At 50.5% G+C, this 16,730-nt stretch overlaps 1 protein-coding gene across 1 annotated transcript in view; it reads right to left on the bottom strand.

Moving 5' to 3' along the window:
- Positions 1–5,215: 5,215 nt before the first annotated feature.
- The window catches only part of Gpr107 (G protein-coupled receptor 107), a 61,669-nt gene continuing 50,154 nt past the window's right edge, over positions 5,216–16,730 (bottom strand). Inside the window, exons 15-18 of the mRNA XM_048432021.3 lie at positions 16,109–16,158; positions 14,608–14,691; positions 13,277–13,398; positions 5,216–9,498 (exon numbers count right to left, since the gene is read on the bottom strand). Of these exons, the coding sequence (XP_048287978.1) occupies positions 9,402–9,498; positions 13,277–13,398; positions 14,608–14,691; positions 16,109–16,158 (353 nt within the window). The 3' untranslated portion in view covers positions 5,216–9,401. The remainder of the gene's footprint in view (positions 9,499–13,276; positions 13,399–14,607; positions 14,692–16,108; positions 16,159–16,730) is intronic.

Raw genomic sequence — 16,730 nt, forward strand, 5'->3', positions numbered from 1 at the left:
CTGAGTGCTGGGGAGCGCACCATCACACTCTATCTGATCTTACTGAACTTGGGGCTTACAGCTTCAGCTAGGCTGGATGGCCAGCAGCCTAAGAGCTTCCTGTCTCCATCTCCAGCTCTCAGGTTAAAGATAGGTACCACAGCTGGCTTTGTCTTAATGCTTGGGATCTGAATTCAGATGCTTAGCAGGCACAGCAAGTACTTTATTCTGGAGCCATCTCACCAGTGTGTAGATCCTGTTTGTGAGCTGGCAAAGAGCAGCCAGCAGGGAAGCGGGGATGATGCTCACTTTGTAGTCAGGTAGGCTGGGGAGTATTTTGGCTTTTTATTTTTGGTCATTTTCATTGTTTGGAAGCATTACCATCTCCATGACACTCCCTCTGCCCATCCATGAGGACGGCTTTCTCACTGTCGCTCCAAAATGTTTTTAGAATAAAGTTTTTAGAATAAAGTTTCCATGTATCAACCTCTTCCTAAGTGTTTTATTCTTCTTAGTAAATGGCACTGTTTTTTTCTGCACTACTGGTCAAAAATGTATAGAAACATGATGGATTGCCAGGCGCATGTCTTTAATCCCAGCACTTGGGAAGCAGAGGCAGGTGGATCTCTGCGAGTTCCAGGCCAGCCTGGTCTACAGACTGAATTCCAGGAGGGCAACACTGAGAAACCCTGTCTTGAAAAACCAAAGTGAAAATATTAAAAAAATAAACAAACAATGATGGATCTTTTTGTTTGTGAGACAGGGTCTCACTATGCAGACTTGGCTGGCCTTGGAATACAGGCATGCACCCCCATGCCAGTTGAACTTCTTTACAACTAATTATAAAGACTTCTTTTTAATTTTGTGGATGAATACATACATGGGAGTGCAATGCCCTCAGGCGTCAGAAGAGGATGTTGGCTTTCCCAGCGCTGGAGTTACAGGTGTTCCGAGCACCAGTGTGGGTGCTTGGAACCAAACTTGGGTCCCTTGGAAAAGCAGCAAGCACTGTAACCACTGAGCCTCTCCCAAAGTCTAAAATCGTTGTAATTTAAAACCGTTTATTTATGGACACGCTCACCACAGCATTCAGCAGCCGAGGACAGTTTTCAGGAGTCAGACCTCTCCATCTTCCGTTTAAGTCCTGGGGACTGAGCTTGGGTCACCAGGCCCTGCTACATCACCTCCCCCCGCCCCACTCCACAGTTGTTTCTGTGTACTGACCTGGTACCTTCCACAGTCATGCTCATATTTTCATCCGTGGGCAAGACTGGAGGTGGTGCCAGCTGGGAGGGGGTAGCAGTGGGGTGAGGAGTGAGAAGGCTTGACCTACAGGGCCAGGATGGACGTGGAGAATGAGATGTTATCAAGGATAGGCCAGGCTTTCCACTCAGGTCACCTTGCCCAGGGGCTGGGAAGAAATGTGGTACTTGGTTTTGCAGCTTTGATGTCTTTTCAAAAGAAAGTGCCAAGAGGTAGCAGAATAAGCCATCAGGAGCTCAGAGCAACTCTAGACTGAAACAAAAGCTGGGCTAGCAGGGAGCTCGAGGAGGATGGAGGAACCTGCCCTGGGTGAAAGCTGGTGCAGAGCCCCAGGACCCACCACAAGGAAGGGCACAGGAAACTGGGATGGCAAGATGACTCAGACAGGAGTCTGACTTGCAGGTGGCAGAAGTCTAGAGACAGGATAAGAATGTCTTATTGTGCCCAAGCCACTGAGGTCAGAGAGACCAGCCTATCAGTAGGGGCTCCACACAGGTCCTGGTGGCTCTTCCTGTCTTTTGTCTCCCAACACTGCAGCCAGATGTAGGTGTTAGCCTTGGCCTCGCAGGTGTTAGTACAGAAGGCGATGTTCAGCCTCACAGGCTGGAGCTGACTGATACAGTCACTTTACTGTGCCTAGAAGAGCTGAGGAGGCACACTGTTAGTTTGTGCCTCTATGCCAGGGGAATGGGCACAGGCTTTACTTCTATGCAGGCCAGCCATGCCCTTGCAGTTCCTAAGTGGGTCACTTCTGCTTGCCCAGATGCTGAGAAAATTTCTCTTGGGGCAGACAGACCAGCACCGGACCAGGGCTGAATTCTCAAAGTCCAAGGGAACTGCAATGTCATGTCACCAGGTGCCCCTGGTGACACACAGCATGGCCTCCTTACAGGACACACTCAGTGCCTTGCTTGGGAGCCAGAAGGAACACATAGCTATTGATCTGTTCATCTGACAGATTCCTGATGGAGTGACCCAAAGGCAGCAGCGCCCATGAGGAAGGCAGTGAAGAGCTGAGAGGACTCTCAGCAAGGCACACCTGAGCCAGACAGCTGCGTGGATCACGGCACCACAATGCAGCATGCTCCGACACGGAGAAAACAGACGGCAGGAGGGCCCAGCCTCACATTACTTGGGCCAGTCAGCTCTTTGCCTTTAGAACACTGCCTATCAGACCATCTTGTGGGCAATACAATTATACCTCCCACCAAGGATGGATGCCATCTGACTGGACCAGTTAAGGATGAGCAAAAGTGTGACAGGTTTGTGTACACTGGGAAGAAGCAAGGCACGTGACAAGTGCACTGACCACTGTACCCACAGTGGCTTTTCTATTTCCTCTTTGGGATTGTTGTATGACCCTTCCTGGGTCCTTGTGGGGGTTCCTGCACCAGTCAGCATTCACTATGAACTTAAAAAAATATTAAAAATATGAAGTCAGGTGGTGGCAGCACATGCCTTTAATCCCAGCATTTGGGAGGCACACGCAGGTGGATTTCTGTGAGTTCGAGGCCAGCCTGGTCTACAGAGTAAGTTCCAGGACAGATAGGACTGTTTCAGAGAAACCCTAAAAAGAGAGAGAGAGAGAGAGAGAGAGAGAGAGAGAGAGAGAGAAGAAAAAGATATGAGTGTTTTGAACACTTGTGGTATGTTTGTGCACCACATGAGTGTCTGGTGCCAAGGTCAGAAGAGGGCATCAGGCCCCTGGAGCAGAAGCTATGGAAGGTTAGAGGTGCTCCATAAAAGCAGCAAGTGCAAACAAATAAATAAATAAAAAATAAAAAAAAAGCAGCAAGTGCTCCTAACCACTGAGCCATCTTTCCAACCATCCTGTACACATTTTTTAAGGAGATATTTATTATGCACAGTGTTTTGTCTGCATGCCTGAAGAGAACGCCAGGTCTCATTACAGATGGCTGCTGGGAATTGAACTCAAGACCTCTGGAAGAGCAGCCAGTGCTCTCAACGGCTAAGCCATCTCTCCAGCCCCACTGCACACTCTGACTGCCCAGGCTGAGGCCAGTGCTGAAGTTCAGTAAGTAAAGGGGATTCTAGTGTTCAGTGTGTAGAGCCAGTGAGTGGGTCAGAGAGCAGGCTCCTCATTCCCAATGCCAAGCTGGGTCTGTGGCGTCAGAGCTCAGACAGCCCAGCAGCAGCATTTCTAGCTGGGATGCCCTAGGTGGCCCTGGGGAAGAATGGGAAACAGCCAAAGGCCACAAAGGCTTTGTCCTGCCGCTGCCCCACCCACCATCGTATGACACTTAGGTAGTCACACCTTGTTAGATGTGCGTGTTCACATGCCAGCTAGAGATCACCTCCGGGTTAAAGGTCCTGGCCAGAGTTGTGGTCACACACAAGGATGGCCTTTCATCCCTCTCCAGCACTTCTAGGAGGCAGTCTCAGGCCCTTCAGAATCAGAAAGTCTGGACCCTGCAGGGCACTTGGTGCCCCTGGGGGTGAGAATGGCTGGATTTCCGCATCCCCCGGGGCTGTTTCTCTATTGGTCTTTGCCCCCCCCCCCCAAACACTCTCTCCTTCTGGAGTCTTTTTTATCTTTTTTCATTTTACATACCAATGCCAGTTCCCTTTCCTTCCCTCCTTCTGGAGTCTTAAGACTGTCCCTCCTTTTCCTCCTTTGCTCTTGACACCTCTACCAACCAACAATCACTGAATCACTGACAAGGGCTATAGTGGAGGCTCTGCTGCAGCAAAATCAACACAATGGACCCTCAGGCTCTGCGGAGCACTGGGCATGCCCACCATTTCTGCAGCTGTGCAGTAGAAACCAGAGCCCCCACTCTGGGTCGGGACCAAACCCCACTCTTTCTCCACGTGGATCTAGGCCTGGCTGCTGACTGGGTGGCATGGGGGGCAGAGTGACAGCTTTCTCCAGGTTCTGTGGTCTGCAGACCTCAAGACCAGGCTCTGGAGGGGCAAGTCACACATCAGCTGGCTCACCCTGGAGCAGCTCAGAGCAGGGAGTCTGGAGTGAGGCAGTGTGGGAGCGGGTGGGAGCTCTGAAAGGCGGCAGCATGGCTGGGAATGGGAAATGATCATTATTCTTGGGGTGGGCACCTCAGAACCACTCTCACAACTTGGAACTTCACGCTTTATTTTTTTCTGTATGTAGTGTTTGTGTATTTATGCGTGTGCACGTCACATCTGGGCTCTGAGTGCACTCCTCTATCATCCTCACCTTGTTTTGAGGCAGGGTCTCTCACAGGGCCCACTGACCAGCATCTGGAAATCCTCCTGCTCCCCAAGTATGAGGCTTACAGGCGGGCACCGCCACAGCTGGTTTTCATGTGGGCACTGGGAATCCAAACTCAGTCTGTCATGTTTGCACGGCTGGCACTTTACCCATGGAGCCACTTTTCCAGCCCAGACTGTATGAAAAGAATTTTTACTGTATGAACAGTGCCTGTCAACTAAAGACACTTCCAGTGAAGCACTTTGTGCTGACCCGAATGTCCGGTTCCCACAGGGGATGATGGCAGAGCTACTTGAAAACCAGGAAGCCTGTCTCAGAAGGGGCTTAACCCCTTTGGTGATAGCAGTGCTGAATCCTGACCAGGAGTCTCCTATGACTGCACCTCAGAGGTTTGCATTTGTACCACAGACCTGGTGGCAGAGCTTTGCCAGGCGGGGTTATTGGCAGCAAGAAAGGATGAAAGGCAGCCAGCTAATCAGCACAGATCACAAAGAAGGAATTACAACAGTTCTCAACCTGTGGGTCGAATGACCCTTTCACAAGGGTCACCTAAGACCATCTACACCAGATATTTACATTACGATTCTTAACAGTAATACAATTACAGTTATGAAGTAGCAAGGAATATAATCTTATGGCCGTGGGTCAGCACAGCCTGAAGAACTGTATTAAGGGATCACAGCATTAGGAAGGGTGACAACCACTGAGTCACAAGAAAGCAGACAGGGAGCACCAGGCTTCCCTGGGATCATAGACACGAGCTCCAGCATGGAATCTTTATTGGACATGTTTGCTTTGCAGTGAAATGCCTCCATACAGTGGCCAGCCCACCAATCCCGAACACATCCATACCCCATGCTTGCAAATAACCAACGGTTAATGCTACAATTACTAAGTGGCCCCAGTCCCCGCATCCCAACTTGAATAGGCACAAAGGCCCATAAGACCTCCTGCAGATAAGTCCTCTGTGTTATTCGGCCTATTATTTGGGTCATCTAGAAAAACTGCCTAGGAATCAGAAAGCTCTCTTGTGAGGACAGGCTATCTGGCCCTCTGCAGAGGGAGGCGGTGCATGGATGCTAAGGCTGGCCTTCCAGCTCCCCATCTATGGCACAGACTCAGCATCCTGTCATGGGAGTGAATCTGTCTCACTTTGTTCTTTACGGACACACCAGGAACTCGTGTGCCTTCCCCAGTGGCCTATCTGCAATCTCCTTGCTGTCAGAATCATGCCAGATCCATAATCATGTCTGCTCCCAAGCTGGTACTGTCCCTTGGTGAAGTCTCTTTATAGTGCTGGGAAGCAGGGAGGTGGGTCCCTGCCCAGATAGAGAGCCACCTAAATTTATGATATATTTTAAAAAAATTTATTTATTCATTATGTATACAGTGTTCTGTCTGCATGTGTGCCTGCAGCTCAGAAGAGGGTACCAGATCTCATTACAGGTGGTTGTGGGTAATGGGAATTGAACTCATGTGAACTCCATGTGGGTGCTGGGAATTGAACTCAGGACCTTTGGAACAGCAGGCAATGCTCTTAACTTCTGAGCCATCTCTCCAGCCCCAATTTATGATGTTTTTAAAGCATGAAACACATCCTACAGGACAGAAGAGGCCCCCGGGGAATTGGGAGACTCCTTGGCCTACAACCTGTGAACACATTCTAGGTGGTACATGTATGAGCAAGACTCCTATGAATGTATTTCACAGGTTTATACCAGGGCGGCCTTGGGAAAGCTGGAGTAAAAGGCAGATCTTTGAGAACACTGGCCTGTTCTAAATTAATACCTTTTCAGCCAAGGGATACGAACAAAGTCCTCACCCAGCTCTAGAGAGGAAAGGCAGCAGCAGTGGGCAGGGTGGGTTGCTGGGCGGCACCATGATATGCTAGGGCTGGGCAGGCGACAGAGGGCACAAGCTGAGGTGGGCAATGGAGTATGAGAGCTGGGCTGGGGCCGGGGGGGGGGGTGGCTAGGAACTTCCTGTGAGGATCAGCAGCTTGGCAGAGGGAGGTTGAAATGCTCAGCTGTCCTCTTGGGTATGCGGAACTGGGCCAGCAACCTCATCAGACTAATGCTTCCTCGAGGAACACACTTTGGGATAGACATGGGAGGTGACCAGAGGCCACTGAAAATAAACACAGAAATCTCTGACGCGCTTCCCCTTCTGCAAAGACTGGCTTTGGACTCCACTCCAAGAGCCAACAGGTGTTGAGGTATGGGGAGCCCACCATGTGGTACAGAGCAGCAATCCAGTGTTAGTTTGCATAGTTAGCGCTCTCGGGGCAGAATGCTCCCTGGCTTAGAAAGCGTGCCCTGCAGCTGGCTGCCAGCAGACAATGCTGCAGTGCACCAGGCCTGCAGTCAGTATGCCAGGGAGGGCTAAGGAAGTCAATGGGAAAGCAAGGTCGCTGGGGTGGGGCAGTGGTGCAAGGGGTAAGGGAAAGGAGAAGGAGGGGAGAGAAGAGGAGGGGAAGGAAGACTGAAGGGTCAAGAAGAGCAGAAAGTCCACAAGCACCTCAGGAACTGTGCGGCCCTGGCTGGCTGAGCAGGCAGAGGTTGGAGAGTGGAGACACGTAGGCATTTATTCCGAAGTGGTTTCTGAAGGAAAACTGGACAAACACAGACCTGGTGTGAGGCAGGATCTTTGACCCTGGAGTGAGCTGTTCCTCCAGAGAGAATGAACAGACAGAACTCTGCTAGTCAAATGGAAGAGCTGACTGAGTCCTTGACACTGTTAAGAACCAGGACTCAGAGCCTAACACTTGCTCCTAATGGTCAAAAAATAATTTTCTAACAAAATCCACACTTTATTAAATGTCACAATTATAGCTTCCAGTCCACAGCACTCTTAAAGGAAGCATGGACACCTCACACAGGCAGAGGCAGAGGTGGGGGACAGAAAGTAGGGCTATAAATACCACAGTAGCAGTGCAATGTGCACCCCATTTTTGCTCAGTCTCTCCAACACAAGGGCTTCACCGTTCAAGCACGGTTGTGTGCAGCCATCTGGGCTGAGACTCAAGCTGCAGAGCAGCTGGTGAGCTGGGGCAACTGGGCAGCACTGGGCTCCAACCAGACTCCTCTACCCAAGGACACCGCTGAATGCTAGCTCACAGCTCTCAAGATAGGAAGATGAGATGCATTTACAGTGCAGGATAAAGAGCTACAAGTTCCCTTTCCACGGCCTGGGCACTCCGGGCCAGTCTTCCCAGCCCCATGTTAGGCTTTTGATCCTATCAATCCAGACTTCCCACCTTCCCGACTGTGCACCCATGCTGCAGAAGGACCAGGCTGTCCCCTATAGTCACTCAGGGAGGCCCGTGGGCTAGGCTGTCCACAGTTTCCCTCTTGCTCTCACCACTGAGTAGTTTTATTAAAACTCAGCAACTGAGGCCCCTTATAAAAACCCTGCCTGGGGAGGCCCCCACCTTCTGTGAGTGTAGCACCTACTCAACAATGTCTTCTGCAGGGAAGCAGCAGCCCGCCCTCTGAGGGCCAGGCTTAGATGTCACCACAGGAACAAGCTTCTGCAGAGCTGGCTGAGCTCTTATTTGTAGAAAAGAAAGCATTCAAAACTATCCCCATCTCCTTTCCAACTCCCTTCCCATCACATACCTTAAACAAATAAACAAGAACAAAACAAAAAAGGAGGAAAAGGTCCCTAAGGGAGTCCTTCAGGCCTAGCTACATTTCTCCAGATAGACCAGCTGTGGACCTGCTCACCCTTGGACAGAAGAGGTGGTTTCTTGCTGAAGGCAAATGGGAGGTAGTAGCTGTCAACCCGGAGAGCCTGTTCCTTGAAGTTGTGACTCACCAACAAGTCGTGGACACTAAGCTGCTTTCAGGTGCCGAGCTGGTCACCTGTGCCCTGGGTCACATGTCTTCCAAGCTCGCCTCTGCAGCAGCACTGTCCCATGCAGGCAGCCGCTGGTGTTCCCGCCCAGGCTCTGAACAGACCTCGCTGCCTCAGGTCCCTGAGCATGAGCAGCTCAACTGTGCTCACTTCCTTCACGCATGCTTGGAATATGTGGTTGAGGCTCAGAAGTCCCCCTGGCCCATGCAAGATGTGGAACAAGTCTTTCATAAGTATTTGCTTAGCTGTAGCCCTTCTGGCTCCCAGTGGCTCCTTAAGGAACACTCTCCTCTTTTATCTCATGCTGATCAGAAGACACAGGGGTAAGGAGAGGAAGGCAGGCGGCTGCTCTGGACAGGCAGGGGCCAGAGTCTGGAGAGCACTTCTGGAGCCTCAAGGCTCCTCTCCCCTTCACACACGCCTAGAGACAACTACTTCACCAACAGGGCTGCAGTGCTGGCAGTGGCCTGGACAGCAACACAATGGGCCCTCTCAGCTGGCCTCTAGTACCACACTGTTCTAGGTCACCATTAGAAGAGGGGACAGCATTTAGAGTAGTGTTTGGGGCTATGGCCCTGGACAGGTGCTTCAAACCACCTAGGGTGACTATTTGGCTTTTTAAAGTAATTCCATTCATTTCTGTTGCTGTTGCTCCCCAAAGGCAATCTCTCCCTTCTTTGTGTTCTTGGCAGACATCTGCCTACATCCCAAAGTAACTTCTTTCCCCCCCACCCTGGTACTAGGATTGAACTACACCCTCAGCCTCCAAAGCCCTGTGAGCAGCAGCAGCCTGCCCTTCCCACCACCACAGCCTTTCTGAGTGGTAGCCACTGGGGTTCCCCTGTGAAGATCCCAGATGGACTCTCCTTTACCCCTCCTCTCTGCTCCTACCCTCCCTGAGGGACAGTCCTAGCTGGAGCCCACCGCAATCAGGTTTTCTAAGAGTACATAAGTAGGTGTCCACGCACTGAGCTGTGCTCTGGGTATGGAGTGTCACTGTTGGGAGATGCCACACTGTCAGGAAGACGCTTGCTCACGACAGGGCTATGACTAGGCTGTTCTCATTGACAGTGCATCCTCAGAGCGGGGTCCATCACGCGGTGCACTCCCAGTCACCCTGGGGCTCCACAGCACCATTGGTCACTTTCCTGACTTTCTTCATGTTCTCCATCACTCCTGACGCTGTCACTCTGAAAAAGAAGAGAAGTCAAAATGCTGGGGAATCTGTAACCCTGCAGTAAAGCTTCTTGTAGGCCAAGATGGAAACCTGGCCTCCTCCCGCTAGTGTGACGCTGTGTGCTGTGCTATGTGGTGCTGGCAGGCCACTGACCTTTCTAAGCCTAAGTACAAAGAGAAATCTTCCCTTCCAACCACCACGAGGAAAAAGAAGATTCCCCACGTCTCCATCAAGCTGTCCTCACTGCCAACGTGAATTTGTAGACCATATTCATATTATCGTTATGGTTATGGAACATTCAGAAAAGGAAGCTAAGTGGTGGACGGACACCTGCAGGAGCTACACACAGTCACTCCCAAGGTACAGGACAGAACCACAGGCTCAGGGCTCAAAACCCTGCCCTGTGGACAGTTAACACGGCTTCCTCATGGTCTGGTGTTCCCCCGCCATTGCAAGAAGCCCTCAGCTTCTCTTCTATGCTGCTGCTGCCCGGCTCAGCTCTTCTGCACAATTATCTCACCCCACTCTCCTCCTGCTCTTCACCTAGCTGGTCAGCTTCATCCTATCTTTCAGCTCAGGCTTCCAAGCGCTGTGTCCCTGAGAGCTAAGTGTCATCAGACAGCTGCTAGTGCCCACCTGCACTGCTGGGCCTGTGTGGCTGCTTTCACCCCTCTAGGGGCTGTGGCCTCCCTCTGAGCAGCAGCAGAGCCTATACTTGACAAGCACTCTAGGGTGATCCTGCAGCCCTGAGGATGTGTAGAAAGGAGAGAAGGCAAGGTGAGAATATCAGCCCCCGTAGACTAGGGGCAGTGGTACCAAGAGGAACAGCTGAGGGATACACGGTTGGATCCATGAAATGGTCACATACCCTCTGGGGACAGGGAGGGTAGCTGTTTAGGGCCTGGGTGTAGAGCTAACACCCTAAAGCCTCAGGCGGGACACGGGGTCACACGGAGCACAGCTCTGTTCCCACACCACAGCCGCCAGTCTGCTCTCATGAATCCCTGCGCAGGAGGGGCTCCCGTGCACCCATGCCACAGATGGGAAGTGAAGCCTTCTGGGGGTCACAGCTCCTAAGCAGGTCTGAGCAGCACATCCCAGAGGGCCAGCCAATAGTGTGACAAGAGCAGAAGGCTGCTGGGGACCCTTGCCAGCTCCACATTTGCCCCTGTGTTTTCCCAAACCCAAAGTCCAGAATGATCACAGCTTGTCCATCACGGCAGGCTTGGCTGAAGCTGCCATGGACACATCTGTTTCTTTGCCTAAGACATACTTAGGGGCTACACTGTGAGAGGCCTAGGTATGAGAATCCTGGGCATCAGCTTCTCTGCCTCTCCGTGGAGCGGGAGCTTGGGGAGACTTCAGGCCCTTCCCATCTCTCCTACACAGAACCCAGGTCAGAGCAGCCAGGCAGTAAGGGCGTGCAGAGCATGGCGGACAATGACAAAGCTAGTTAGTAAGATGTCACCCAGGACTTTCAACTTAATGGGTTTTTTTTTTTCATTTTTAACATTAAGTTTGTAACCAAAACTGGTAGACTCAAGGAGAGATGTAAAAGAAGCAAGAAGGGAAAGCAAGCCCTGGTAACTTCCTTTGCAGGCTGAACAGAAAAGCCAGCTGAACAGAAAAGCCATAGGCCTTAAAGGATGATGGCCACACAGGCTCCACAGGCAAGCCTGGGCCAGCACAAGGATGGAAGCTTCTCCTACACAGAAGAAAACAAGACAAGTAAATGACTTAGGACAAGTCGGGGAAGGACACCCACTCGTGAGGCTTGTTAGGAGACCGTGGACTTGTTCTGAGGGTGTGCAATGGAAGGTAGAGGACACAGGACACAGTTCTTACACACATCATCCATGGTAGGTCAGACCTAGTTGCTCTTATAGAAGGCTAATGCCTTAGAGAGCTTAAGACCTTCTAGAACATGGAGGCCAGAGCTCTGCTTGCCTCTGGCACGAGTTATTTGTGGAGGACTTAGGAGGTGCCACCTTGCACTCACTGCCCTAGTGGAGCAGCTAACACAAAGAGCAAGTCTGCCGTCTTCCTAAGCAGAAGGGACGGCAACCCAGGTGCTGTGCCATTCTCCTGTTCTGAGGGAGCACCACCAGTGGCAGGTGGCAGGACCCCGTGGGTCTGCTCTGCCTTCACAGCCTCTCAATCTCCAGAACTCTCTGAACAGCTCCCCTTTCCCAGCTGGCCTCTCTCCCTCCTTCCTTAGATGTCTTGTGTATATTAGATACAGTCTGTCCGTGAGCTCAGCCCTATTCTGCGTCTCAGGGGTCCCATTCCAGTGTCCTTCCTGAGCTTCCCCTCAGAGCCCAGACTGCACAGAAGTAAATAAGCCTGTGGAACCACTAAGCCCCCACCATGCAGTGCTCCTGTCACTGTCACGGTGTGGCTCCACCAAGCCCCAGCATGGCCTGAGCTCTGGTTCCTTGTCACAGGGGTGTAAACTGAGGGCACCAAAGGGTTACCTCTATCTCCAACCTTCCCCCTGGGCTAGGCCTTGCCAGACGGTAGAATGTGCACTCTAGTAACAAGTTGGAGTCTCTGCACCTCCACTTCCCTCCCAAGTTTCAAACACACTGAAACCTGCTGTTATATAAAGTTCCTCACTCTCAGACTGACACCAAAGTCAGACTTTAAACATTGCCATGAAAGTCAGGCATGGTAGTGTACTCCTTTAATCCCAGCACTCAGAAGCAGAGGCCTCTTTGAGTTTGAGGCCAGCCTGGTTCACATAGCCATCCAAGGATACACAAAGACACCCTGTCTCCAAAAACAAAATAAAACATTGCCATAAGACCCACACATCCTCTTTCCAAGGCACAAAGGTCTAGAAAGAAACATAGGGACCCGTTCACAGTTCCACGCTGCAAAGGACGCTATGACCTCGCCCTTCAGCCAAGCATCTAGCACCTTACAGGGGAGGAGTAGAAGGGCCACCAGCTGACTTGTGCTGTGCCTCTTTCAAAGGCCATTTGCAAAGACTCTGCTATCTCTACAAAAGGTTCAGCTGGAGGCCCTCCTGCTCCTCCCACTGTGTGGAAAAGGTATTTCTGCTTGGGGAGGGTGAGACTTGGTCAGGGTCTGGGCCAGGATCCACCTTGCACTCACCGCCCTAGTGGAGCAGCTAGCACGAAGAGCTGCCCTGAGGCCTCACGTGTCCACCAGCCCAGCCTGGGCTGTACCTCAGCCTTTGAGCTGGAGAGGATAAAGGCAATGGGGCGGGGCTGGGAAGTCTTGACCTGAGCTGACCACCACACACACAGCCCAGTTCCTCAGAGTCAGAGGTAGCACAGGTGATGACCCATCTGGCAAATGACCCTTTCCTGAAAATAAGGCCCATAGTTCCTAACCCTGTGACTCAGATGCTGTCAGAGGTGTTGCCTGCTGTCAACCTATGGTGACTCAGAAGATGTCATTTTCAAACACTAGTAGCAATGCCTGCAGCCTGACAGCAGTTCGAAACTGGCCCAGAACATTTCCAAACTCTTGCCACTGGGTCACTGGGAGCTGCTCCAGTGACACTTAACAGGATGGACAGTTCTAATCTTCTCTGACAAGACTGAGCAATGGCTGAGAGACACTGCCCTTCAAACTAGCTGAGCACACCAGGGGCTCCAGTGTCCAGTCCTTCTGCTAAAAATAGAGGTACCACCTCTAAGCTGCAGGATGCTGAGAGCAGGGGACTCACTGCACACCATGCCTTTCAGTTCAGAGAAGGTAAGTAGGTAGGGAGGGAGGGAAGAGGGAGGAGGGGAAGGAGGGAGGGGGGAAGGGCAGCTTACACAGACTCCATCTCCAGGTCATCTTCCTCCTGAGAGAGCTGCAGGTAGGGGTTGTCTGAAGCCGGGCGGAATTTATACCCCGTAAGGACAAAGAACACCAGTGTGGCTGTTTCATCCAGCAGCTGCAAATTTAAAATCCACCCCAAAATAAAAGGATTAACAATACTGCTCTTCAGAAAGCAAAGGAACTAAACAAGCTGCTGCCTACTTCAGTCTCTACATGCTCCACCAACAGCAATAGCTCCAGAGGGGACACTGAGGTGTATCCATGGGAACCCACTTTTTTTTTTTATGATGAGTGGGTCTTAGTGTGAAACCTAGGCTGGCCTCGAACTCACTACCTTCTGCCTCAGCTTCCCAAATAATGGGTTATAGTCTTCCATCACATTGTTCATTTTATAACTTCTCTATTCTACTTGTTCTTTCTTTATCATTAATTGTGTGTGTGTGTGTGTGTGTGTGTGTGTACACTGTGGAGCTGAGTGTGGAGGTCAGAGGACAACTTACTTATGGAACTGCAATTTCTCCTTCCATCATGTGGGTCCTGGGGATCAAACTCAGGTCATCAGTCTTGGCAGCAGACACCTTTACCAGCTGAGTCATCTGCCCAGCTGGGGCGTGGGGTGGGGGTTCTAGTAAATTAATCCTTCTTCTTTTTTTTTTTTTTTAAAAAAAAAACTTTCATTGTACTTTTTATCTATGTGCATGTGTGTTTGTCTACATGTGTCTGCACACCTGTACAGTGGATGCACAGACCAGAAGAGGGTGTTGGCTCCGCTGGGGCTGGATCTACAAACCATTGTGAGTTGCCCACCCTGTGCAGTTTCTGGGAACTGACTGTGAGTCCTCTGGGAGAACAGTAAGTGCTCTTGACCTCTGAGTCACCTCTCTAGCCCGACTGCACAGTAGCACTTGGAGACCCATGACTAGTTCTAGTTGTCTTACAAAGACAATTCATAATTATAATAAAATAGGTTCAAAAACCCAAAATTAAAAAACAAATCACCAAATCACAAAGAACTAAATTCAATACTCAGGCTCTGTGACTGAAGGCAAAGGTGGATACATTCTAATTACACAGAGCGAATCTCACTCGCTCCGCTTGAGGCTTTTTCTCTTCAAAGACTTAGAATTAATCAATAATGCAATTACATCCAGATTTCTCATGTAACCCAACAGCTCTTCTAGGCACACAGATCCCTGTATCTGGAGAGCAGAGGAGACGGAAGGTCTTAGCAGTCATCCCTGGGAAAGTCAGACGCAATCTTAAGCTATGGCCAAGACATGATCCTCAGATACAAATTCCAACCTGTCCCCCAAGAGCAGCAGACCTGGTAGAGCCACTTCCACTGGAATGGAACGGCAAACTTGAGAAGGAAGGCGATGATCCTGGTGAAGTAAATGTAGCACACGATCTACAGAAAAAGGACATCAGAAATTATAGTGCTGCTTTCTGCCACGAATTACCTCCAAAGCAGAAAACAGTTCCCCAAAGGAAAAGATGCGGTCTACAGCCCTGGTTATCAATGCAACAAGGAAAGCTGGAGGCTCTGCTCTACATGTCTTTCTCATGGTGGCTAAGACACTGACCAGACCCGCCCTGGGAGACTAGCCCCTTTGTATGGCTGTTCTAACCTTTCTCACCACCCACATGCAGGTCATTTGGCGTCAGGCTCCAAGGGCACTGTTTTCACCCTCAGGCCCGGGAGCAGTTCCCAGAAGCTATGGCGAAACAGTCCCATGGGGAGCACGTGGACGACACAGCGAGCAACTGAGGCCCAAACTCCAGGACATATGGAACCACATGCCCAAGCCGCTAACACCTTCTCTCCCTGTGATGAGGCCTCAGTGGACCGGCCATGAGACCATACTGAACACCAGACCAAGTTAGGGTTGGCTAGGCTTGCAGGCCAGGCCAGGCAGTATAGGTAGTGTCTTCCTGGCCTTGCCAAAGAATCACTTCTCTATATCGTCACAGGCATCAGGAAATGCTCTGTGGTGACACCTGTTCTTCTGATACAAGCTCCATATAAACAAAACAGAACAATGAGAAAGAGCTAGCAAGTACAGTAACACCAGCTGGATGGAGGTCCGCCCTGCTTCTCTGCTGCCACCTCCAACGTTTGAGCATTTGCTTGGGCAGAGCTGTCAAGCTTCCTTGTGGGAGTCAAGCAAATAATGTGCTCACGGGGCTATGGGGCTACACTTACACAGGCTTTATGTTCATCACTGACTTGCTGGACACAATGATGCATGCCTTTAATCCCAGCACTTGGGAGGCAGAAACAATGGATTGAGGTTAGCCAGGGCTATGCAATGAGACCCTCTCTCAAACAAAACACAAAACCAAAAATCCCAAAACAAAACCAGCCTTAATTTTCTGTTTTTAAGGGACATATCACTGCAACACAACTCACTCCTGCCTGGCAAGTGGGGAGAGTGGTGAACACGCAGAAATGTTGGGAGGGGTGTGCAGAGAAGCACAAGGGTGAACCCATATTCCTAAATGGGCAGAAAGGGCAGGTCAGGGAACGACTGGGTGTGGCCTAGAACTTGGGGATCACATACTACCCTGGACACTACCCACCCACCCACAGTCACTCCCACACTCCTGCAGTTGTGGTTTCCCACGAAGTGTATGTGCTACTTTCCTAAGTATTTAAAGACACCTCTAACACTAAGGCTTAAAAGCAGCAACCCAGATTTTTCACTGCCACTTTAGGAGAGGGGACGTGAGGTTGTGAGGCCACTGGTGGGTCCAGGTGTGGTGGCTGCTGTCACCAGGCCCGCACACTGATCTTATTTATGGACGTAGTTTTGTATTTTACTCACCAAGACGTAGTAATGTCTGAAAAGCTTCAGCTTTGCTAGGTTAATGGCAGCTATAAAGAAGAGAATAAAAAGTGCATTAACTTTTTTTTCATCCAATCACCGACCACCTGTCCTGCCACCTACTCCCATTCATCCATATGGAGACAAAGTCTTACTATGTGGGCCAGGCTGCTAAGAGGCAAAAACCCCTCCTCAGCCCTAAGCAGTTTGAAGCGCTGTGCTTGAACTTCACGGGGTATACAGATACAGAAGGGACATGATTTTATATCATTTATATATTATTTATATCATTTATATCTATCTATCTATCTATCTATCTATCTATCTATCTATCTATCTATTTGATTTTAAGAATCATGTCCCTTCTGTACCTGTATGCCCTGTGGGTGCAGAGGTGACAATCACACATGTGTGTGCACACGGATAGAGATAGATAGAAAATGAGACAGACAGACAGAGAGAGAGAAGAAAAGGAACAAGTTGAGTACCTGGCCAGTAGCATGATGCCATCAATCTCTCAACTGTTTGGGGCAACACCTCACTTAGGAAACGGGCCACTCTAATCAGAAATGGATGCTATGGATGGGATTTCAGTAAAGACAAGGGTCAGGGCTAACATCTC

Source organism: Myodes glareolus, chromosome 21, assembly GCF_982192425.1.
Source record: "Myodes glareolus chromosome 21, mMyoGla1.1, whole genome shotgun sequence".
Lineage (NCBI taxonomy): Eukaryota > Metazoa > Chordata > Mammalia > Rodentia > Cricetidae > Myodes > Myodes glareolus.